The sequence below is a fragment of the Cervus elaphus genome, chromosome 23 (genome assembly GCF_910594005.1).
Source record: "Cervus elaphus chromosome 23, mCerEla1.1, whole genome shotgun sequence".
In the NCBI taxonomy this organism is placed as follows: Eukaryota; Metazoa; Chordata; class Mammalia; order Artiodactyla; family Cervidae; genus Cervus; species Cervus elaphus.
This window is the reverse complement of record NC_057837.1, coordinates 42561636-42580236: the sequence shown is the minus strand read 5'-3', so window position 1 is coordinate 42580236 and position 18601 is coordinate 42561636. Positions and strand designations below refer to the sequence as shown.

The 18601-nt window shown below is 54.7% G+C and overlaps 1 protein-coding gene across 1 annotated transcript in view; it reads left to right on the top strand.

The window, feature by feature from the left end:
• ACSS1 (acyl-CoA synthetase short chain family member 1) overlaps positions 1 to 14417 on the top strand; it is a 43455-nt gene extending 29038 nt beyond the window's left edge. Inside the window, exons 4-14 of the mRNA XM_043882704.1 lie at positions 6 to 181; positions 547 to 699; positions 4218 to 4365; positions 5324 to 5461; positions 7383 to 7475; positions 8348 to 8460; positions 8678 to 8804; positions 9360 to 9487; positions 9563 to 9626; positions 11562 to 11680; positions 12946 to 14417. Coding sequence (XP_043738639.1) covers positions 6 to 181; positions 547 to 699; positions 4218 to 4365; positions 5324 to 5461; positions 7383 to 7475; positions 8348 to 8460; positions 8678 to 8804; positions 9360 to 9487; positions 9563 to 9626; positions 11562 to 11680; positions 12946 to 13125 — 1439 coding nt within the window. The 3' untranslated portion in view covers positions 13126 to 14417. The remainder of the gene's footprint in view (positions 1 to 5; positions 182 to 546; positions 700 to 4217; positions 4366 to 5323; positions 5462 to 7382; positions 7476 to 8347; positions 8461 to 8677; positions 8805 to 9359; positions 9488 to 9562; positions 9627 to 11561; positions 11681 to 12945) is intronic.
• The last annotated feature ends 4184 nt before the right edge of the window (positions 14418 to 18601 follow it).

The following is an 18601-nucleotide window of genomic DNA, read 5'->3' as shown; positions in this document are numbered from 1 at the left end:
GATAGCCCAGTGCAAGGTGGTTATTACCTTCAACCAAGGACTCCGGGGAGGGCGTGTAGTGCAGCTGAAGAAGATCGTGGATGAAGCCATAAAGGTCTGCCCATCTGTCCAGCACGTCCTGGTGGCTCACAGGACAGACAACAAGGTCCACATGGGGGATCTGGACGTTTCCCTTGAGCAGGTGAGTCTATCTTTTTTTGTATAGTTTGAGCAGAAGAGGTTGTCATTGGATTAACTGGGTCTTATCAGAGTGTGGTTCTCAATCTGGGTCCCCCAGAGGTGCTCTTTCCTCTGTGTTATCTGATGGGCTTCCATCCTGGTGGGGAAGATGGAACTCAAAAGTCCACAAACAGAGGGAAACACTTCACATAACGAAATGATTGGATCCATCCTTTTATTTGGCATTAACTAGGGCAGGCTAGATAAGGTGAACTCCGAGCCTGGTCTCCCAAGTCCTGTGGCCGTTGGGGAGAGGAGGTCTCTGGGAGGTTGGGTGGGGGGCGAAGCTTCTATCCTCAATGGGCCATCTTATCCTCTCCCTCACAGGAGATGGCCAAGGAGGAGCCGGTGTGTGCCCCGGAGAGCATGGGCAGTGAGGACACACTCTTCCTACTGTATACCTCGGGGAGCACTGGGAAGCCCAAGGGGCTCGTCCACACCCAGGCGGGCTACCTGCTGTATGCTGCCGTGACGCACCGGGTAAGGCACCACCCTGGGGACATCCGGGGGAGGGGCGAGGGGAGGCTGGACTGGGGGGGCCACAACTGCTGCTGTGTTCAAGAGCAAAGCCAGGAGTCCTGGCACCAGTGTGGTTGCAGGGGTGGGCTTGCAGGGCAGTGTCTGTGCCTGTCAGAAGGGCTTGGGTCCTGCACGCGTGTCTCCTGCTTGTCCTCAGCCCATCACATGTGTGCTGAGCCTTTGTGGGGTCTGCCCTGCTGCTGGCACGGCTGCTTTCCGGCACTGGGTGCCCCAGACACTCCAGCGGGCCCTTCTCCCATATGACTGCGTTGGTGTAAGGACGAGTACATTGCTGTTATTTGTTAAAATGCTTTCTTCTATTTTAAGAGATCTCTTGGGTCTGATTTTAAATAAAACATTTTCATGGGCCTCTAAAGTGCTGTGGCCTCTAGGCTCTGCTTACTGGGGCCTCAATTTAAAAGGAAAAATATTTTAAAAGATTTGTTTTTATGAGGAGACTTAAATTTAGTGCATGGAGATTACATCCAGGGGGCCATCCTTTAAGGATTATGAAGCAAATGATCTGGAACAGCTTTATTCCAGTAAATGCATTTAAAAATCAGCACTCATTTAAATATGAGTGGGTGGGTGGGGGGTTCTGGTTACTGCGCATCCCTGATTGCCTTGGGGAGGAGCTGACGCCTCCCAAGGGGTCAGGGATGGGGTCTCAGGATACTGTCTGTGGACCTGACTTTTTCTGGCCAGAGGCAGAACTCAGCCCCTACCAGCGTGAGCAGCAGTGGAGCAGACTGGCCAGGTGACCCGGAAGCCCAGGTCCATCCAAGCAAAGCTTGGACGCTGAGAGCACCCACAGACTGGCTGAGGGCCAGGGCCCTGTGCTCTCAGTCACTGGCGGGGTTGGAGGCGGGCTATGCTGATCAGCCAGGTCAGTCACTTGGAGGCGGACCTTATGGATGAGTGTGGACTAGGAGCCAGTGATGGGAGGCAGAGATGCGGCCTGTGAGTGTTGGCTACTTGTGGGCAGCACTGAGGATGTAGAAGTGAGGCAGAAAGACAGATAATGGCTAGAACCAGGCCAGGCAGACGAGGTATTATGCTTGACACTATCCATGTTAAAGCCCCTGTCTTCTGGCTGCTGGGTGACTGTGATCATCACAGAACCGTTCTTGTCTGAAAGTCCCTTGCTCAGCTCTGGGTAGGCATGTTGCAAAGACTGAAACATTGGGTAAGTCAGATCACTGGAAAATGTAACTACTGAGACTGAACACTAAGGAAGTCGAAGAATGGGTCAAAGTGTTTCCCTATTTCCCTAATGCTAACAAAATTAGCATTAGGGCTTCCTTGGTGGCTCAGATGGAAAAGAATCTGAATGCGGGAGACCTGGGTTTAATTCTTGGGAAGATCCCCCTGGAGAGGGGAATGGTAACCCACTTCACTATTCTTGCCTGGAGCATTTCATGGACAGAGGAGTGTGGTGGGCAAGTCTATGGAGTCACAAAGAGTTGGACACAACTGAGCATGAACATGACTAAGACACACACAGCATTAGGGAAGCTGTCAATGTGGTGAAATAGTCTTCATTTGTTTTCCAGCGTTAGCAGGGCACTGTCTGCATGAGCAGAAGCAATGGGGATGCAAGGGCAGGACCATCTTTTGAATTTCTCTTCAATACAGTGAGGGCATTTTAAAACATTAGGAATAGAAACTTTCAGCCTTTTGTACGTAAGCGTGTGTTTGTGAGTGTGCACATCTGTGTGTGTCTGTGCATGTGCTGAAGGTGTTAGGACTGTTGGTTTCTTCAGGGAAAGGGCAATTGAGTCTGCAGGGGTGTTTGGGACATGAGCAGGCTTCAGGGATGTGAGTGGTTATGCTGGGGTGCCTGGCTGGTCCCGGGCACCTGCTCTCCTTCCAAGAACAGCAAGGAGAGAGAACACCAGTCTCTTGAAAGACGTGGCACAGTGGGTATGCATTGTATTAAAACCCTCTCAGTCCCAGGATGCTGTGGGCTTTGGGCTGTGGATGTCCTGCTTCACTGGTGGAGCAGGAGTGCTGTTTCCTTGAGACTCAGCCTCTGCTCACAGCTCCTCAGGGTCCCGGCCAACTCGGGACCACTGTGCTGTCTGGGAACTGCTGGGGAACCTCAGGGTGTGTCTGTGGCAGCAGCAGATGGGACCACTCGTCCAAAGGTTAAAAAACACCTTTACCACAAAAGAGAACACAGACACAGGGACTTCTCTGGTGGTCCAGCGGTCCACACTCCACACTCCCAATGTAAGGGGTCCAGATTCAATCCCTGGTCAGGGAACGAGATCCTGTATGCTGCAGCTAAAGATCCTGCAGTGAAGGCTGAAGATCCTGTGTGCCACAACTAACACTCGGCCCAGCTAAATAAATAAAACAAAAACACAGATATAGAAAACCATAGAAATGAAATGTGTGATTTCACAAATGACTGCTCAACAAACCCACTTCAGTCAAAAACCGGAGTATCTCCGCTTGACACAAAAGCCCCTTCATGGCCCATCTGATCACAGTCCCCCCTTGCCCCTCAACATGTATCCTGGGTTTTATAGTGTTCCTGCCCTGTTTTCCTAGTTTTGTCACCCTAACGTGCATCCCTAGATACTGTAGCTTACTGTTGCCCACTGATTGTTGTTCAGTTACTCAGCTGCGTCCAACTTTGTGACCCCATAGACTCCTTCACTATCTCCCGCACACTGATAGTTGTGGGTAAGCCATGTTTAACTGGTGGATTTTCCTCCATCTCTTGATCACCTTAAACATTGTCAGTCATAGCACCCGGCCCTGTGTCCCTCTATCTCTTTGTCTCCTACAAATGGGCAGTTGGACCTGCAGACTGAGTCAGGCTCAGGTTTGACCCTTTTGCAAGAATAAGGAGATGGCTATGTCTCACGCTCTTAGAAGCTGATGATGCTTGATGTGTTTCTTGGTCGATTTGGCTTTTGTTTTGCTCTTTTTAAAAGATTAAAAAAAATTATGGCGTAACTTAATGTAGAAGAAAATGGCAAGCCACTCCAGTAATCTTGCTTGGGAAATTCCAAGGACAAAGGAGCCTGGTGGGCTACAGTCCATGGGGTTGCAAGAGTCAGATATGACTTAGCGACTAAACTACTAAAGGCAGAGGTGCCCTTATTTTAGACATAGGACTGGATGGAGTTCACCTGTGGGTACACGTGTGGCTACCATCTGTGTTAGGACACAGTCTTCTGTAGTTCCCCCAAGGCCCTGACTTCCGGCCCCCACAACCCCACCTCAGGACCAGTGCTGGGTGACTCCTGGCATGCGGGTGGGCTTTGTGCTGGACTCCCGGAGTGTCCCCTCTGGGGCCTGGCTCCCTCTGCTGTCCCCAGTGACCTGTCTCCTCACTGCCGTGGCTGCTCTGCCCTCACTGCTGCTCTCGGGGGCCGTGGGAATAGCTGGGCTCGGTGACAGAACACACCCAGTGACGTGCAGGAACTGGTGCCAGGCTCCTGATAGTCCCTCCCCTGTCTCTGCAGCTTGTGTTTGACTACCGGCCAGGTGACGTCTTCGGCTGCGTGGCTGATGTCGGCTGGATCACAGGACACAGCTATGTGGTGTACGGGCCCCTCTGCAACGGAGCGACCAGCGTTCTTTTTGAGAGCACTCCAGTTTACCCCAATGCGGGTGCGGGCTGCAGAAGGGGCCAGAAGAAGGAGCAGAGGTTGGGGGGTGTGGGGCGAGTGGTAGAGGGTCCCGGTGACAAAGCTGCCGGGTCTGGGCCAGGTGTGCAGAGGGGTCATATGAGCAGTGGAGAGGGTCTGACCTCTGAAGGCTTCAAGAGACCACCCACTCTTAACGTCCCTCTCACCTCTGCGGCCACCTGACCGGATCCTGCTCTTCCTCGAAGCCCAGGCCAGTGGCAAGCCTCCTGGGTCCCCTGCTGCCTGTCCTTAGGGCCATTCGGGCAGTGTGACCTGGAGCCGCTGCCATGGAGTGACATCCTTTTGAGGACCCCCGTCTTGCTCTCCTGGCATCTCCCTCCCTCGTGCCACCGCGTCCTCCAGCATCTGTTCAAATGTGACCGGATGTTGGAAGTTGTGCCGAGGCTTTTGCCCAGGTGGTCCATGGCGATGATGGCTCCGTGCCCAGAACTTTGGTCCCTTGCCTGGGTCCTCTCCAGCCTCCTGCAGAGGCCAGCTGTGCTTCTGGAAGACATGCAGGGGGCCTGGCTAGGGATGGGAGGCGTGTCTCAGGTGGCCTCAGTGAGTTGAGGGTGATAGGGCCTGTGTGTCCTGTGTGTCACCGCTGCTCCAGGGAGCACTGGTCACCTCTGGAGGCCATTTATGTCCTCCTGGATGTGGGTTCTGCATTGGTGCTACCTCACTGTAACACCCCTTTGACCGCTTCCTTGCTGTGTCACCTGGGTCAGGACATGGGCTGTCAGTGCCTAGGGCCAGGCAATGGCTCCAGTCCCCCATGTGGGGTGTGCGGAGGTGGTGCTCAGGGAGCCCCTCCCATTCCAGCAGTGGTGCAGAGTGGATTTTGTGGACACTGTAGGTGTTTGCATACATCCAGCACATGGTAACATGGGTCACCTCTGAGTGAGGCTCATGGAGGTGACATGACCTGGGGCCTCTCATAGGTCGGTACTGGGAGACGGTGCAGAGGCTGAAGATCAATCAGTTCTATGGCGCTCCGACGGCCTACCGGCTGCTGCTGAAGTTCGAGGACTCCTGGGTGAAGAAGTACGACCGCTCCTCTCTGCGGACCCTGGGCTCAGGTGAGCAGCTGCAGGCACGTGTGTGTCAGAGCCCCGCAGGCTTCTCGATGCTTCATCACAATGGCCGGGTCTGCGCTGAGTCCACTTGACGTGGCCACAGCCAGTAGAAAGCAGATGTCCTCCCTGGAAGCCCTTTCCCGGAGCCCACAGCCGTGGAGGGACTGGAGCTCAGCACTGCGACCTTGTCTGTGCTCCGTCTTCATTATGAAAACTCAGCAGTGTGGGAAGGTCAGGCCTGGGCTAGTTTCCCACAGCTGCCCGGGATTTTACCCGCTGTGTTCCCAGCACTGGCATCTGTGCCATTCTGCCCTTGGGTGCGTGTCTCCAGGCAGGGACGGTGTTTCGAGATCAGAGGTTACCTTCACTTGTATGATAATTTGGATCCATGTCGCCAGGTCACATGAGGGCAGTTTGGAAAGGTGACCTAGGTGACTTTGAGTTGAGGTGGTCCTGGGAGGGGGAAGGTTTTAGGCCTGTCTCCCTTAGGGGATTGAGTTGCTAAGGAAGCAGGACCAGGTAATGAGGGAGATGCTGCTTGAGGGTCTGTGTGTCCCCCAGGCCTGGCAGACTCCTGTGGGCCTCACTCCCTAAAGCCCGTGACCAGAGCCACTCTCTGGGACCAGGAGTGTGCCGAAACCCCCTGCTCCAGGGAGCCCTCACAGGCTAGCCGGGCCTCTGTAACAGGGGGCAGCTCAGCTGCATGACCAGTACCAACAGCAGGGCCCTGTGGGGTGTTCTGAGACCAGGGTATTGTTGAGGAAAATAATCAGTAACCAGTGTATAATAAAAATTGTTGTTTAGTTGCTCAGTCATGTCTGACTCTTGGCGAGCGACTAATAAGAATAGAAGAGAGTTTATTCAAGCCAAGCTGAGGAGGATAGCTCTGAGGAGCTGTTCCAGAGAAGTATGGTTTTTAGCAATTCTGTGTCTTATCAGAAAAAAGTACATCAAACAAGTCAGGGATACATGCCTTCAAGGTTCCGAAGAAGCCCATCAGCACGTACACAGAGAGTCAGTACAGCCGTGGCCCTGGGAGAAGAGTCTTATCATCAAAGGAGACCCAGCGTCGGCATTCCAGGCAGGGGGCATTTATCTCTATCTCCTAAACTTTTGGTCGGTGTGCCCTTTTCCCTTTTCTTTAATGACTAAGGCAGATTATAGGGTCTGTTTGACAGGCTGTTGTCATCAGCCTAAGTCCAAGTTAAATGGCATGTGAACCAGAACGACTTCCCTGTACCTCGACATGTGGCCACCCCGGCAGAGGGGTGATCAGCATGGCGGCTCCTGCGCTGGGACGACGGCTCCGTGCTTTGGCTGGTGCTGCTCCATCAGGAAAGCACCATGATTCACTTTGCCATTCTCTGCTCCACGGACCCTTTTTAGCTCCAGGCTGCAGGAACACCCTCGTCCGTGTCTCCTTCTGGGGCTGGGTGCTGGGAGTGGCCTTCTCATCACAGAACTAGTGTGTGTGGCTTTACTGGGTTTTGCCAGCAGCACGCGCCTAAAGTAGTTGCAGCAGGAGTGTCATTTCTAAACAGGAAGAGAGGGACTTCCCTAGCAGTCCTATAGTTAGGACTCTGAGCCTCCACTGCAGGGGCATGGATTCGATCCCCAGTTGGGATGACCATAAACAAACAGGAACAGAAACACCTGCATCGCTCCCAAGCTGTACTCAGGTGGTGTATGTGCTGCTGTTTCCTCCACACTCTTGCCAGCCTCTTAGTTTTTGACCCTCTGCTGGTGAAAGTATCTCACTGTCATTTTTATTCTTCAATGGCCATAAATAGGATGATGTCACTGCTTTCTCAAGTCTCCCGTGTGCCTTTCAGGACCACTAACAGAGCTGTTTTCCTCATGAAATTCGCTCCTTTGGTTCCAGCCCTGTTGAGTCTCTTAACACTTCTGTCTCGTGTGGTTGCAGTGGGAGAGCCGATCAATCACGAGGCCTGGGAGTGGCTGCACAGGGTGGTGGGGGACGGCCGGTGCACGCTGGTAGACACCTGGTGGCAGACAGGTGAGCCTGTCCGTGGGGGGAGGCTCAGCCCCACGGTTGCCTGGCATTTGGGGAGAGGAGCTCGGGGCTGCTGCTGCTCTGCAGCTCTGACACGTGGGTATGAAGGCTTCCCCAGGCCTCCTTTCCTCGTCTGTAAGGTGGGGCTTGGGTGGGCGTGGAGGGGGAGACACAGGAGCCCACAAGGGTCCTGTTTATGGCGGCCCACCTCCTGACCCTGGCACAGCCCAGCCTGGGGTCTGCCGTTTAAGGGACCTTGAGTCTAGGATTAGATGTTAGTGGGAAAAGAAGTTTTATTTCCATTGTTTTGCTTTGAATTGCCCCTCTCCTCTGGGGTGTCTGCCTTATCAGGATTTGGGGGCCAAGAGACCCCCACTGAAGTGGCTGAAGTCTCATCCTTCAAGAAGCCAGAAAGAGATGTTCCCAGTGGTGCAGGCCTCATGGTTCAGAAAGGCCCTGGGTGTTCCCTGAAGCAGAGCCCCGGTGGGCCTTCCCCTGCAGGCTGATGGATCCAGAGAAATGCCCAGGGGCAGAACCCGGGGCCGCTCTTCTCCCGGTCTGGGGTCCTTGCCCTGAGCACTTCCTTCCCTCTGTCCTCCTTTCCGCTGTCCCCATGTCCCCATGACACAGGTGGGGCCCTCAGCTCCTGGGGCTGCCCCTGGTGTGCCCTGGTTTCCACAGTGGAAGGACCAGCACTCCAGCCTGGTTTCTCCTCAGACAGAGGTCCTTTTGTCACCAGGGCCATTTCCTTGCCCCGGATGGCAGGTGCTCCCCCCCCTGGAGTGCACCCTTGTGTGCCGACCCAGTGCCCATGTGGTCTGGATGCACGTGTCAGTAGCCCCAGGCCCACCAGCGTTTCTTCTTATCCCCTGCAGAAACGGGGGGCATCTGCATCTCTCCGCGGCCCTCAGAGGAGGGGGCAGAGATCCTGCCCTGCATGGCCATGAGGCCCCTGTTCGGCATTGTTCCTGTTCTCATGGATGAGAAGGTGAATCACCCCGTCCACGCACTCTGCCCAGCCCCACTGCTTGTCCTGCCTCCCTGGCCTCCGCTGCCCTCTCCCCCTCACGAGGCTCCCACCACAGGGTCTCCTCTTAGAGGGGAAAGCCCCTCTGGTGTGCCTGTCCTGTTCCTGCCTTGGGCCCGGCATTTTGGAGAACAGGAGATGGTCACTCCTTCTGTCTCCCTGTCTCCTGGGTCTGCAGGGAAACATCCTGGAGGGCGGAGATGTGTCTGGGGCTCTGTGCCTGTCCCAGGCCTGGCCGGGCATGGCCCGGACCATCTATGGAGACCACCAGCGATTCCTGGACGCCTACTTCAAGGCCTACCCTGGTGAGCCTTTCCCTGCTGCTGCTGCTGGACAGTCTCAGAACTGTTTCCGAGGGGCCGGGGGTTATGTGAACTGTCCCTGTTTTCCTTCCCTCTGAGCCGGAAGTGGCCCCACTTGGGGTCCTCCTGGGGGCTCAGGCTGTGGGCTCCCAGGAGAAGCACAAGGATGCCACCCTGGCAATGACGGTGGTGGCCCCAGGCCTTCCCTGTCCCCCTGTTATTGTCCTCCTGACTTGTGTAATGTGGTTGGGCGGAAGTTCGCAAACATGTGTGCCCGTGGGAACTGATGTCCAGCAGTGGCAAGCCCGTCAGAGACACTACTGGGGAAGCTGGAATGGGCTCCTTGCAGCTCCTACTTCCAGGTTCAGCCTCCAGCCGTCTGGGAGCCGCTCTGCCCTTTACTGGCACCAGCCAGGCAGCACCTGGGGGGTGTCTCCGGGCGGCGGTCTGTTGGGGGGGGTTCAGCACTTCCTCCCGTTCAGGGGGTCCCTCGTGGAACGACGGGAGCCCTACCGGTCCTGGCCAGGAGCTGGGGCCGACTCCCACGCTGTGGTGCAGGCTACTACTTCACGGGAGACGGGGCTTACCGAACAGAGGAGGGCTACTACGAGATCACTGGGCGCATGGACGACGTTATCAACATCAGTGGCCACCGGCTGGGGACGGCTGAGATCGAGGACGCCATGGTGAGCACGGCCGCCGCTGGTCTGGGGGCTGAGTCCGAGTCAGTGCCTCACCTTTGAGTGTTCTGTCCTGCCCAGGCTGACCACCCCGCAGTGCCTGAGACCGCTGTCATTGGCTACCCGCACGACATCAAGGGAGAAGGTGCGTCCCCCACCCTCCGGCCCTGGGGGCGGGGCCTCAAGGAGGCGCGGACTCATGGGCGGGGCCAGGGCTTTCCCTGGGGTCAGGCTGCTGGCTCACCCTTGCCTCAAGCAGAGGTTTGGGGGAGGGGGCGGAACAGCACCAATGGTAGAAAAAAGTCCGGATTCTGCACCGCTGCAGCTCCGCGTCTTTGGGGGACACTCACTCGCGGTGAGCAGTCCTGACCTGTTGGCCCAGCCGACGGGGGAGCTTCCTCTCCGTCCACAGGCCCCCCTGGCCACCCTGCTAGGGATATGTGTGCACGTGCCCCTCGCTGCCCGCAGGTTGCGCGCCTCGACGGCCCGGACTCTCTCTGGGGGAGTCTGACCTGGGTTCCCCTGCACAGAGATGGGCCAGGGAAATGCAGAGCCGGTGACAGGACTGATCCTCACTGACCCACTTTGTTTCAAAGCCTGCCGGATTCTAAGCGGTGGGTCTGGGAAGGAGCAGGCTCATCTGAGCGCTGTAATGCCAGGCAGGCAGTGGCCACACTGGCCTGGCTTGACCGACTGTCCGTGTTGCTCTTCAGGATAGACGGAGCTCTCTGCCTGGAGCAGCCCAGGCACACTTCTTCCTGGGGTCCCAGTGTCTCCAGCTTCCCGGCCATGTCTTAGTGCTGTTCTTCTATTAGTTACTCAGTGTCTCTAAGCCAACCTTTAGGAAAACTCAACACTTATTAAGTGCTTTAAAAAAGCGTTTTCAGTTACCATGGAAGGACACACCCATGAGGCTGTTGCCCTTGTCAACTGGCTGAGACTCAAGGTGGGGGGTGTCGGGTTGAGGGGATGAGACAGGACAAGTCCTTGCGTGTGTGTCTCAGGGCCCTTGGGCCATGCCACGTTCCACCAGCTTCCCCTGCCTCCTGCCAGGCTCTGGGAGAGAATTTGTGTATCGGCTATGGTTATGTGCATTTTCCTGATTTCTAACACATTTGAGCATTTGTCCACTTGTAAAACATGAACAACAAAAACTGTGGGTGTGTATTTTTCCCCACTCTCTCTGCACTTGACCTGACGGAGGGGAGCCCCCCAGGTCTCATGTGATTAGGATGCAGACCTAGTGAGTGACCTAAGTCCCTGCCCTGTGGGCTCTCATGCTGGAGGGGACTGGGGAGAGGGGAGAGGCAGCTGGATTGGCTCAGTGGGGTTCGTGGGCACCTTGATCAGGCGTGGGCTCGGGGCAGGCACAGGCAGGCCAGCAAGCAATATGGAGGCTGCATGTGAAGGGAGCTGCGGTGGGAGGGGGCAGTGCAGGTCAGACTGTCCAAAGTGGCGCTGGGACAGTGACCGCTCACACGGACAGAAATGGAGTTGGGTCCGTATGTGACATCGTAGTTAAGGAGACCCCTGGGAGCCCCTCTGATCCTCGCTGGAGTACTGAAAACAAAACCTGGTGTTTATGCTAAACTATTGGTTGACCAGCGCAGCCCAATAGAGCTTCCTGCGACCAAGCCATTCATCTGTGCTGTCTGCACAGTGGCTCCCAGCTGCATTTTACACTGAAGTTGCATTTAAATAGCTACGGGTCTGGTGCCCACAGGCTGGACACAGGTCCACAGACTAGTACCCAGGGAGTGATTCCTCGCCTGGCACACATGGTGGAAAGTGACTCTCTGACAGCCTATGTGTCACAGGCGTAAGGACAGAGGTGAGTCATGGCTCCAGGGTCTCTCTCTCCACACATGTCCGCCACCCCGGGGCACTCAGAGGAGCCGCTGGAGTCACTTCCACCTTGAATGAAAATGGAAATGCACCTTCAGGAGGGCAGCTACAAGGACCAGTTGCCATGGGTGCACCGGCCTCTGATCTAAAACCCGTTTGGACTTAATGGCGATTGTGTGAAACACGCTGCCCCGGGAGGTGGTTTGTGGTCTGAACCTCTCTGCTCTCCTTCCAGCCGCCTTTGCCTTCGTTGTGTTGAAAGATGACGCGGGTGATGTGGACGTGGTGGTGAAGGAGCTCCGGTCGGTGGTGGCCGACAAGATCGCCAAGTACGCAGTGCCCGATCAGGTCCTGGTGAGTGGCTGCTCCTCAGGGGCCACCGAGCTGCTGCTATTCAGCCTCCTTTCCACTTCCCACCATTGACAGGGTGGCAGCAGGAGGTGGGCGAGGGGGTGGCTGCTGCATCCTTGGAGTGGGGGAGGAGACATAGTATCAGTGGGGACAGCGCCTGGGCACTTAGGCCTGGCTGGGCTACAGAGAGTCAGGGATTGTAAACAGGGAGGCCTGGGTCTCCTGTGGACCAGAGGTCCCTGGGCTCATGGGGAGATGCTGACCGAGTCTGCCTGGGAGCCTTTCCTGGGGTGGGTTTTGGGGAAGGACTGGGCCACCTTCTCAGCCCCACTGGCTTTTCAATCCTTCGTTCAACACCAGCCCACAACCTTCTTTCGCTGGGAGTTAGGCCTCTGAGGCAGGAGGGCCCAGCCTCACTTGGTGCCGTACGAGTCACACTGTTGGCCTGGTGACCAGAGCTTCATCTGAACTCCCCGTCGGTGAACAAGTTTCTTTCTAAGTACCGGCCACTGTTATAGGCCCTAAATGCAGCCCTTCATGTATTGCCTTGACATTGAATGCCTGTGGTTGGATAATGCCAAACGCTAAGTTTCAAACACTGAGCAAGACGACATTTTCCTCTCAAGCAGCTCCTTCTTCTTATGTTAGAAAAGCCAACTATGGTCCCAGCCAGGGGAGGAGACAAGGTGCCCCTCGAACACCTGGTTCTGCTGTCACCTGAGAGCCCTCCTAGCTTAACTGGTGGGAGAAATGGGTGTCGGCAGTGAGCTCCACCAGGTATGGGTACAGCCTCCATGGTGGAGGTTCAGCTGACGCCCTGGCAATGGATGATTTCAGCTTTAGATCCAGATGGAGGAGAACAAGGGCTTCTCAGGTGGAGCTAGTGATAAAGAACCCATGTGCCAATGCAGGAGATGTAAAAGATGCAGGTTCGATTCCCAAGTCGGGAAGATCCCCTGGAGAAGGGCACAGCAACCCCCTCCAATATTCTTGCCTGGAGAATCCCATGGACAGAGGAGCCTGGTGGGCTACAGTCCATGGGGTTGCAAAGAGTCGAACACGACTGAAGTGACTTAGGATGCATGCTTGGAGAATAAAACCAGAGGCCGCAGCCCCGCCGCTCTCTGGGCGGTGCTGCACCTCAGCCATTCCTATTGGGTCCTTGGGGAGGGGTGTCTTCCTCCAGGACACCCTCATCTCAGTACAGCTGGACACTGGCTGGGAGTCTGAGCACCACCCAAACGCTAATGCTGCGCCTTTCCTGCCAGGTAGTGAAACGTCTTCCAAAAACTCGGTCTGGAAAAGTCATGCGGAGGCTCCTGAGGAAGATCGTCACGGGCCGAGCTCAGGACCTGGGGGACACCACCACCCTGGAGGACCCCGGTGTCATCACGGAGATCCTGAGCGCCTACCAGGAATACAAAGACAAGCGGGGGGGTACCAAGTGATGGCTCTGCTGAGACCCCGAACCAGGCCCCTGTGTGCTCCTAGAACACAGCTCCTGGGTTGGCTCGTTCCTAAATGCCCTAGCAGAACCCAGGCTGCCCTCCTCGCGAAGCCTGAAGTCCCTGCCTCCCCTCCCGGGGACCCATGACAGGTCCTTGCCCAGGGCGAGCTTCCTCCCACTTGTCCCGAATCTCGTTTCCTGGTGAAAAGTCCATCCCCCTGTCCTCCTGACAGCACAGGAAGGTGGAGCCCCTGTGTCCGCTCAGGTGGACTGGGAGCAAACAGCCGTCATGTTTCCTCCAGATGTTTCTAGAAACAAAAGGTGAAGATTTTATTTTTATACTTTTATATTTTAGAAGAAACATGGTGCCCACACACGTGCTGTGTGTGCTTTACTTGTACACACTCTTCTTAACAGTTACGAAAAGCTCCTTTTTTGCCTCCGCTCGTGGGGAAGCATGGCGGGCTGGAGGGTGCACTTTGGGTTACTGTTTGGCCTGTTGGAAATGTTAAGTTGGAAATGTTTGTGCCTCTGTCTTAACACAGCTATCTTGAAACCTCTCAAGCCCACAGTATCTATTTTTGGTGTGTTTCCACTTCTCTTGGGTTGTGTGTGATGAAACCTAGCTGCTAGAAGCACCTGTGGGGATGGGCTCTGGTCGCGTGTGTTTGCGCAGGCTGTGGTCTGGGATGATTCCCCTCCCCTGGCCTGGGATCCTCTTAGCTGCCGGTTGGTGTGCTCCACTCTTGGAGCTTTTCAGGGAAGCTGGGGACTCACTAATGCAGCTGAAACTGGGTCCCCGCAAACTGCCCTACCTCCCTGCTCTGAGCCAGTCTTTCTCTTTGCCAATGTGCCTTGAGTCCTCTGGACTTAACAAAATGATGCGGACTGGTAGACTGCAAAGGGTCTATTTATAGCCAAGCACACGAGGGTCCACTTGTGGATCAAGGGGAGGATGGCCTGCTGAGCTGGGTCCCAGAGAACAGGGAAGGCTGCCCCCACCTGGCCCTGAGCCCCACAGTGGGTGGTGCCCTGCAGGTGTTCACAGGGCATCGGGTTGCTTAACACCTGCTGTGGCAGCGCTGGGTGGCCAGGCAAGGATGGGTGGCCTTGGCTGTAGCGCACGGCTCTAACAGAACCACACACCTGCACTTGTAGTGTTTCGATGGACTTAGTTCATTATGGGCAGGGCACTACTTAGGAAATGACTTCACTATAAACTGGGACAGTGACCAGGGCCTCAAAATGATCTGCAGGGCCGTTCAAATAAAGCTTTATTTTGTTCATTCTCTTCTTTTTGTGGTGACGTTTTCTGATTAAAAAAAAATTGCTATTCTTGGTTGCTGAATACAATCCTTGGAACAAAACTGGAAGAGACCCATTCACTCAAAAGAGAAAACTTTAAAAATTCACTGTCTTCCTGGAGGAAGTGCAACTCCAGGAAACTCACCTATCTTAGGATGTTACTTGGTTAATGTGTCTCTAGACCACTGGTGCTGGCCAATCACTAGTTACATGTGTCTAGTTAGATACGTTAAAAAAACTAAACTAAAAATGTAGCTCCTTGGTGGCACCAGCCAGTAATGCTCAGGTGCCACATGGCTGGGAGCTACCAGGCTGGATAACACAGACCGCTTGTCAGCCATGGGGGCTGATCTAGAGCACAGAGCTCAAGGGGGCAGAAGCCCACCCAGGCAGTACCACCCGCCCCGGCACTCCCCACCCCCCTGCCGCCAAGAGATGGATAGGAGTTGTTTCCTTCGGTGGATGAGAGGCAGGCTTCAGAGAAAGACACGTCAAATGGGCACCCTGAGAGGTGGGGATGAGAAATGCTTCTCAGAGCTGGAGCCCGGTGGCCCAGGGACAGTGTCCCTCCTGAGCCCCGGGCGCGGGGAGGAGGCTGGGAGGATGCTGAATTTATGAAGGTGGCTCACCAGGGAAAGACCTGGATCTACCTCTGGCTGCCTGGGAAGTCCCAGCCACAGCACTCTGGCCCCAGGCAGGGCAGTGGGAGAGGGTTACAGGCCGACTTTTAACAAGTCCAGTTGCCCAGTGTCCCCTTCTGTTGAAGCCACCCTGATCTTGGTCTCCTGGGGGCTTGTGACCGTCATTCCCAGGGAAACCATGTACAAGCCTCTGTGTCCTTGTCTTTTGAAGTAAAAGGCTGATTCAAGAGTTAACGATTGGGAAATGTGAATATGTAGAAGCAAAGAATAGCTCTTGGGCAGGGAGCTGTGATGGCAGAACTACCAAATTCTCAGTTCCCTGAAAGATATGGATAAACGTCTGACACACATTCCTAAGTTGTTTTTACAGGCAGTAGATCCCCTCTGCATGAAAACTGCAGATCCCAAGAACACAGACCCTAGACTGGTTGAAACCAGAAGGCTGATGATACTTGAAACTCCACCTTGATGCCAGCCAACCTAACTCTCCATGAACTGATCCTGCCCTGCCCTCTGAACACTATAAATGCCTCCCTACTCCCTCGGTGGCGGGGGGGGGGGGTCGTCACCTGGTCTTGAAGGCATTAGCCCACTCTGCCCTGCTTTGCCTGGCAAAGCAATAAAGCTACTCTTTTCTACTTCACCCAAAACACAATCTCCGTGTTTCTACTTGGCGCTGGGAAATAGGCCAAGTTTCGGCAACGCTGGCATCACAGTCCTTGGCTGTGTGATGCGTCTGGCCTCTAAGAGGACTCAGAGAGAGCTCCAGCAGGGCCTGCCTGGGACGGAGTGGGGCACACTGTCCTGCCCAGCTCAGTCCCAGGCTTCGCTCCCTGCGTTACCTCTTCTGTCAAGACTGACAAAGACCCAACTTGGAGCCACCGACAGCAGAGAGCAGAGCGGAGATGGATGACTGATGGCGTGGAGGCAGAGCAGGGACCAGCGGGACAGAGACCACTGTGCTGTGACGGCACGGCACCGACCTAACGGCAGGTCCCGAGGTGACGCAGGCACACCAGGACACACGTGCCGGTCCCGGGTCACGTGGCTGCACGTACGGAGCAGGAGTGGTCGTGTCAATTCTCACCCCACTGCCTCCGCCTGACTCGAGTGCAATTAACTCAAGTCCTCCCAGACTGACTCGCCCTCACCTCCAGTCCTCAAGATACCCAATGTCATTACGGAAATGCTTCCACGGGGCTTGCCTGGTGGTCCAGTGGTTGAGAGACTCTGCCTGCCATTGCAGGGAACACCGGTTTGATCCCTGGCCCAGGAAGATTCCATATGCTGTGGAGCAACTAAGCCCACATGCCACCACCACACACACCCAGTGAAGCGCCTAGAGCCCGCACCCTGCAAGAGAGGCCAGCGCACTGCAACCAAGAGTAGCCCCATCTTGCTGCAACTAGAGAAAGCCAGAGAGTAGCAGTGAAGACCCAGCATGGCCAAAAATAAATATGTGAGTTAAAAACAACAAAACCACTTCTGCTGCTGAAGGAGGCCCTGCCAGGTGCTCAACTCAGCCCACTTCACCCTCACGGCGCCTCCTGAATAGACACTTGTCCCCACTTGGCAGAGGAGGTGGGAAGGTGGTGGAGTTGGGTTTGGATGGAGCCTGTCTGACTCCACCCTTGACTTCCATGCTCAGACCCCTCCTGAGAGAGCTTAGGGGAGCATCAGTATCTAACTTTTATAATTTTGAAGGCATCTTGTTGGCCTTTGAAATGCTATCTGGAATGAAGAGAGCTGAGGCAGGTGCAGGCCCACTGGAAGCCTTCCGGGAGGCGGTGACTTTGGTGGGAGGAGGCAGGATGCTGACCTCTAACCCGAGTTAGAGGTTTTCCCTTCATCGTTCGGGAATTCTGCTGCATAACAGGGTGAAACCAAGCAAACAAATCCTTTCTGGTCTGAGAACACCAGTTGTCTTTGGTTTCACAGTATTTCATTTCACAAATAAAGCCTATTTGTCTTGCTTGGTCTCCACAGAACTTCTTGAATCTGTGGGTTGATGTCCACCTGAATCAGTTTTGGAAATACCTCAGTCATTTACTGTATCTTTAAATATAGTTTTTGTTATTCTCTCTTCTTTTCTGAGGACACAGACGTCTCACGTTGCAATTTCTCACATTCTCATCTCTCTTCCTGCCTTGGTCTCACCTGCCCTGAAGGAGCCGCGATAAAGGCTTGTATGTGACTTACTCAGGAATGTGATTCCAGGAACAAGTGTGAGGGATAAGGCTGTGAAACAGGAAAGCAGGCAAATGAGTGCCATGGCAACCATTGCTGACCTCCCAGGACTCAGGAGTACTATAGCTGGGTCTCTGAACTGGCTGGCCTCTCAAATCTCCTCCTCTAGACCTGTGAATGCACTTGGGGAAAAAGTGGCTCCCAGGCCTGGGCTCATCTTCCCGGGCCTCTGTCATTCCTGGATCCTGATCACCATGCTGGGCTCGGTGGTGAGTTCATCGTTGTCCCCACTGTGGGTGTGAGTCTATTACCTAATCTGCCATTACAGGAATAGAAAGTCATGCATAATGTTCCTTACATGTGAAAGGTTCTGAATTCCAACATCCGTTTCACTCAAGCATTTCCTGTGAGTTACTGAGGTTGTTTACATACCACTTTGTATTGTTTATTCCCTCCCAGTACAATGTTAAGTATGTGTGCGTGCATGTGTGCTAAGTAGCTTCAGTCGTGTCCCACTCTTTGTGACCCTATGGACTGTAGCCTGCCAGTCCATGGGATTCTTCAGGCAAGAATACTGGAGTGGGTTGCCATGCCTTCCTCCAGGGGAAGTTCCCAACCCGGGCACTGCACCAGCATCTGTCTCCTGCATCAGTATATTTCAAAGATTCCCAGATGATCTAATGAGCAGCTAAAGTTAAGAACTCATCTTAAGGAGTGGTGGCATTGCAATCAGCACCCCGCAGGGCATTTGTCACTGCTGCCTGGCAAACATGTTTATTTTCACCCTCATATTATGCCTTTGGGTCCAGCTGCTGACACAGAAGGCCTCAAGAGACTGACTGTGGCATCTAACCGCTGGGACGGTCCTCCTGGCCCAAATGACTTAAGAGCAAGCAACTGGGAAGGCAGCACCACTGGAAGTGGGCCTCAGCCCCAGGCTCAGGGTGCGGCCATGAGTAGGTGGGCTGCTGCTCAACACCCTACAATGTGCAGGAAAGCTCCTTTCTCTCTTCTCTCCAAAGAATTATCTGGCCCAAATTGTCAACAGTGCAGAGGTTGAGGAACCTGATCTAACCAACCAGGTGGCCCCATCCCCCCTTGCCAGGAATGGGATGACAGCTCTCCTGGAAGTTATGGGGGGTGGGGGGTTCTGAGAAGGAACCACAACTAGCACTAACTTAAAATGTTAGCGCTAATTTAGCTTCTTACGACACCTGAACAGAAAAACAGGACTAAACTGTGGCGTTCAACATGTGGCTCTGCTTGTGCAGAGAACATGCTCCAAGACAAAACCACTGACCCCTCCAGTGACTCTTCTGGTTATAAACTCTGACCCATCCTTGC